We start from the raw sequence: 6000 nt of genomic DNA, 5'->3' as shown, positions 1-6000 counted from the left end.
CCTGGTACTTGGGCCCTTAAACGGGAAGAAACTGGCCTTTCCTCTCCGGGCGGGGGGCGGCGGGGAGGTTCCCCGGGCGGGGGGGGGGGGGGGGGGGTTCCCCGCCTCTTGAGGAGGAGGGCAGGAGGGAGGAGTCCAGCAGGGCGTGTCGCGAGAGGGAGTGCCGGGCGCCCCGTGCGGGCCCCCTAGGAAGTGGATTTGGCCCGCTCCGGATCCAACCCAGCTTCCAGGTTTTCTCCCGGCCCGGCCCAGCGTGCTCCCGCCTGTCTCGGGCTCCCCCCCCCACCCTGTACCCGCCCCCTCCCTCCCTAGGGCCGCCCCGCTTGGCCAAGTTTGCGGAGCCTCGCTGCGCGAGCCGGGCCAGTCAATCAGCCGCAGAGCTGAGAAGGGCACAACCGTGCGGCCGAGGGCAGTGAGCTGAGCCGAGCTGGGTGAGCGGAGCAGCGCCGGGTAGCCGGAGCCCCGCGCCAGCGGTCACCCGCCGACGCCGCCCACACTCTGCTCTCCTGCGACGCCTGCCACCTTCCCTTCCTTTCTTGAGCCCCTCCGCCCCTAGCCAACTGGCCCGGGATCTCTAGCCTTCGGAGCCCCGAGGTCACCGATCCTCTCCCTATTTCCCTTGGGTCCTGCGCCCATTCCACGCCTTTTTCCTTGTACCACCCCGGTCGGGCGCCTGGCACCGGGGACCGTTGCCTGACGCGAGGCCCAGCTCCACTTTTCGCCCGCGTCTCCTCCTTTTGCCCTCCTCCTCCTCCTTCTTTGCTACCAACTGCAACTCCTCGGAGGTCCTCGCTTCACTCGTGAGTCCTTGACTCCGCGCTTCTCCGCCCGCTCCGCAGCCCCGCTTTCCATCCCGTCTTATTCTGTTCCTCAAAGGTGGGAGCGCGTCTGCCCGGGTCCGCACCATGGCACGGTTAGGCTTGCTCGCGCTTCTCTGCACCCTGGCCGCGCTCACTGCCTCGCTGCTGGCTGCGGAGCTCAAGTCGAAAAGTTGCTCGGAAGTGCGACGTCTTTACGTGTCCAAAGGCTTCAACAAGAACGATGCCCCCCTCTATGAGATCAACGGTAGGTGGGAATCCTCCCCCATTTTCGAGCGGTGGGCACCCCGGGAAAGGGGCGGCCCCCCACGCCACACCAGGTAGCCGAGAGGGTGAAACCCGCAGGCGGGAGCGGGCACCGCGAGTGGAGGGGCGCCGCCGGTTTGTGTAGTGCCACTCCGGTGTTCTGCGGCGCCCCCCCCCCCCCCCAAGTCTTTTCGGTCCCGGGAAGACACTAAGGACTCTGGCCCTCAGAGTGCGTGGCATGGGCTCTCTTGCCTTTTCCGGGTTGAATTCCTTACTGGGTTCCCCGCTTTGTTGTGTGGGTGACGACGAGGCCGAGTGGGGGCGGGGTGGGGGAACCTCTCGGAGTTTGCAGATTCCTTGGGGCGCAAAAACGTGCGACTTTGAATGAGTGGTTCATTGACGTTCTCCTAAAACCCCCCTCTCCGCCTCTCTTCCACCGCTGACAGGGCTTACTTTTAGGACCTGCGAGGGCTTTAGAAGTCACCTTTTAAAAGCGAACGCCCTCCTTTACTCCCCACTCTTCCAAATCCTGACTTTTGGGAAGTCTCCAGCTTTCCGGAAGGTGTTGGATAAGAAGGGTATTTCCCTCCCATTTCTCTTTTCTCACCTCATTTTAAGGGTTAATTGCACTTTCAATTACAGACCTTTGAAAGGACTGATTACAGGAAACCTGAATCTCAGTTTGGAGATGGTTATGCAAATGAAGATGGCTTTGCCTCTGAAAAAGTTCACCGGATTTCAGCACAAGGGGGGGGGGGCGTGGGTTATTTGGGGAAGCCCTCCTGGAGCTCTGGGGAGGCAGCACCCCGGGTACTCACTCCCTCTTCTCCTGGTCTCCAGGCCCGCCGGTGGCAGTGCCTGGGCGAGTCCTCCTTCCCTGTTGTACTAGATTTTCGCAGCTGCCAACTGTTGCGCTCAGCCTTGCGGGTTGGCCCCCGAAGCGGCACAGGTAGCTTGTTCACCCTTGGGGCTCAGAAAGAGCCACGAACCTTACTGGCTCTTGGCCAGCTTAACCTAACGGAGGAGTTAGAGATTCGAGCCCCGAAGGCCAAACCTCCATTCCGAACCTTTCATGGAAGTGTGCAGAGTGCGCCTTTGCCTTGCTGTACTGGTTGCCCGGGTGGGGCAGGCAGGGGGCCAGCATCCAGCAAAGGAAATACTGTAATTTTAACCAGGCACTTCCAAAGGCTTAGGAAGACTTGAGGGGGGGCGCTCATCTTTTGGAAGGGCTATTAATAACCTTGGAGATTAAGTGCAGTCATCAATTACATATAAATTACAAAAGTAATTGAGGGAAGTTGCTGGGCACTTTGAGAGTGTAACCGGCCTCCGTCTGGAAATAGAACTGAGGAAATTGTTGGAAGTAGCCCAGGCGGCCCCTGCACCTTTGCAGTTGTCAAGTAACTCACACGCTACTGATGAAAGGTTGTTTGCCCTTCAGCCGCCTGTCTTTTTGGGAGCTCAAGTATGTCCTCCCAGCCTCATGATTTTATTGGTTGTAGCGCTCTGAAAAGCCCCCTTTCTTTTCCCTCTTACTCCTGGCCTGCCAGTAACAGAGAACTGAACCAGCAGTCGCCGAAGCTTGGGGGCTCTGCAGGTCAGACCTGGGGTCTTTGTGCCTTGCACAGTTTGGGCCTGGGTGCTTCAGAGATGATTGCCGTGAAGATTACACTTGTCATCCCCACGTTCTGAAGGGAGGCATGCAGCCATGCCCTTACTGGGAAAGGGACAAGTCTCCATCTGGTCGTGCCTTTGAGATAGACTGGAGGCATTTCAGGAGTGGGCTACCCAATCGCGCCTCCCCTACCCCAGTTTCTTCAGGTTTGGGGTGTGCAGTTTCAGGAGATGTCAGGGCATCTTCGCCAGCCAGCATCTAATGGGAAAGGAAGCTGGGAAGGTGTTCAGGGACACTTAAGTGTTCCCATAGATTGTCGTCAGCCCTGGAAAACACCTGAGGTACATTTTTGCATAAATGTCTATCTGGACCCCTACCCTCCCCCCAAAAAAGAGGAGTTACTAGTGACCTGCGGCAGGAAATGGAAGCTAATGTGCTCACACCCAAAACATTTTATTCTTTTTGTCTTGTCCTTCATCTCCCTCCCAGGGCTGCTGCTTTTATTTCCCCTTTTGAATGACCTACTGGACGGCATTCTCCTGAGGAACAAAGGAAGTGCCTTTTTAGCTGGAATCCTTGGAAGACCACCAAGGACTTTAGCTCATGCAGTGCAATTTCGCACCACTTTCAACAATAACAAAAATGCATGACTGAATGGCTCAAAAATGTGGAGTGTTAGAGGCATTCATTTGAGTCTAGGACACTGTCACAACACAGACAGACCCAAGCAAATACCTTTAGACGGGTGATATAGAAATGGGGTAGTCTTTATCATTACCCTGGCCCTCCAGTTGCACACATTAGCCTCATCTGTGTGGACTAGCCCCAGAGAATTTTGGCCATTTGGGGAGGCAGTTGTGAGGAAGTCAATGTAAAGACTTGGGTTCAGCCTAGGTCCAAATGAATTAGATGCCGAGTGCCTTACTTGGGAGAAGTTCTCTATTTTCTTCAAAGCCAGAGATGGTTTTCCAGGCAAAGTGTTGCAGTGGCTAGGTGGCCAGTTCATTGAGCCCTGGGCTAATCCAAGTTTAAAATTTTATTTTATTTGGAAAGAAGGGTGAGGATTGAATCTAGGGTTTTGGATGTTCTAGGCAAGTCCTCTCCCACTGAGATATCCTATCCCTTTTCTTGAAGTTTTATTCTTTTTTTTTTCCCTTTGGTTTTTCGAGACAGGGTTTCCCTGTAGTTTCTAGAGCCTGTCCTGGAACTAGCTCTTGTAGACCAGGCTGGCCTCGAACTCAGAGATCCGCCTGCCTCTGCCTCCCGAGTGCTGGGATTAAAGGCGTGCGCCACCACCGCCCGGCTTGAAGTTTTATTCTTGATAGCCTTGAACTTAGCCTTCTAGAGTTCTGAATAGACTTTGAGAAGAAGCCACATCCTGAAGGACTCCGTTACAGACCATAGTTGGGATGATCTGATTTTTTTTCATCATAGGTGGTTGTGAGCCACCATGTGGTTGCTGGGAATTGAACTCAGGACCTCTGGAAGAGCATCCAGTGCTCTTAACCTCTGAGCCATCTCTCCAGCCCCTGATCTGATTTTTTTAAAAAAGATTTATCTATTTATTTATTATGTATATGGTGTTGGCATCAAACTTCATTACAGATGGCTGTGAGCCACCATGTGGTTGCTGGGAATTGAACTCAGCATGATCTGTCTGATCTTGATGTGTTCTCAAGGGTGTTAGAGAATAAAAGTACACCATACTTAATGCCAGGGTTTTCAAATGAGGTTCTGCATTGCCCATGTGCTTGACTCCAGTACTTTTCATATAAGGGCCAGTTCCAGATGCTATGAGAAAAAAAAGCATCTGTAATAGCTTTTATTGGCCATATCTTTCCAGAGTGCCTGCTGTGTGAAGTCTTCTGTGCCTAGTATTGCAGAGACAATAAGAAGGACAGGAGATTCCCCCCCCCCCACACACACACACCACCTTGTCTGGTAGTAGGGAGATAAGCCATTCACACATACTTCGAATGCACTAAGAAGTGCGATAAGTACCATGTGAATGAGACGAGAAATGTGGGCTTTGGGGTATCTCAGTGGTAAAGCATGTTCTTGGCATGTTCCAGGTCCTAGAGAAAAACCACAAACAAGGAGAAAGGATTGGGACTAGAGTATTAAATGGGTAATGATAGTTTGCTAGTATAAAATAATAGACTATCTAGAATTCTAACTGTTCACATCAGGATATGCAGCAACTAGCATTTTACTAATAGCTGGAATTGTCCTAAAGAGTGTGGCATTTGGTCAGAAGATACTATTGGACTTGTAAAAGGTCCCTCTTCACAGTGACATAGAACGATTCCAATGAGAAATTTGTGCTGGTCACTGTGATCTTGGAGTCTTTGTTTCCTGTTCATTTATCTTCATGAGCAATGCACCTGTGAGCATGTACCTACACTTGAAAATGCTTGCATATGCGTGTATCTCAAGGGATTCTGGGAATTGCTTATATGCTTTGTTGGGACAGAGTGGGGAAGAGAAGGAGTTAACTGAGATTTTATTGTAAATCAGACAAGATAAGTTTTCAAGGTTTGTGTTTCCCTCTTCCCGCTGGCTTGGATTTTTTTTGTTGTTTTGTTTTGAAACAGGGTCTCCTGAAGTAGCCCTGGCTGTTCTGGAACTCACTGTGTAGGCCAGGTTGGCCCTGAATGCACAGAGATCTGCCTGCCTCTGCCTCCCAAGTGCTGGGGTTAAAGGTGCGTGCCACCATGCTTGGTTTGGGTTGGACTTTCTTACTGATTTTAGGATTTCTTAATTTATTGGTATCGCCAATTTGGCTCTCTGTGTTTCATTTGAGAGGGTCCTAGTGAGGTTCAGGGCCTGTCTCTTCAGTATTAAAGCAACTGTCTTCCGGGTGTGCTCAAAAAAGAACTTAGTAGCAGTTCTGGCTTATGCAGCTGAATCTCTTCTCGAATGTATAAATATAAAATATTGGATTCAGCGTAATTACTATTTTCCTTTTTGGTTTGATTCGCATCAGGTTGCACACAATTTCAGGATTAGCTGGAGACTAGATGAAGAAGGAAAAAGGGAGTTTTCTGTGTTTGGAACATCAGTGTTAATCTGAGTCAGTTCAGAGTGTCTTTCTCTGGCTCCCCAGTTTAACTGTTTTAGGTAGCACAAGGTTTGTTTCTACATATCCTCACAAAGATGCATTTTGGCCTTATAGTAGCTAGTGTGTACTTTTCTTGGCTTAGCCTTGTGCTAAGGACTTTGTCTCATTTAAAGGCCACAACTATCATGCAGCCAAAATTATCACCTCTAATTTACTCATAGAAACTGAGATCGGAAGGGCTTAGGAAATACATTCAGGGG

At 51.1% G+C, this 6000-nt stretch overlaps 1 protein-coding gene across 1 annotated transcript in view; it reads left to right on the top strand.

Moving 5' to 3' along the window:
* Window positions 1-342: 342 nt before the first annotated feature.
* Window positions 343-6000, top strand: part of Gpc4 (glypican 4) — a 113681-nt gene continuing 108023 nt past the window's right edge. The window contains exon 1 of the mRNA XM_038317110.2: window positions 343-1065. Within this exon, the coding sequence (XP_038173038.1) occupies window positions 906-1065 (160 nt within the window). The 5' untranslated portion in view covers window positions 343-905. The remainder of the gene's footprint in view (window positions 1066-6000) is intronic.

The sequence above is a fragment of the Arvicola amphibius genome, chromosome X (genome assembly GCF_903992535.2).
Source record: "Arvicola amphibius chromosome X, mArvAmp1.2, whole genome shotgun sequence".
Lineage (NCBI taxonomy): Eukaryota > Metazoa > Chordata > Mammalia > Rodentia > Cricetidae > Arvicola > Arvicola amphibius.
This window is presented reverse-complemented; position numbering and strand designations above follow the sequence as displayed.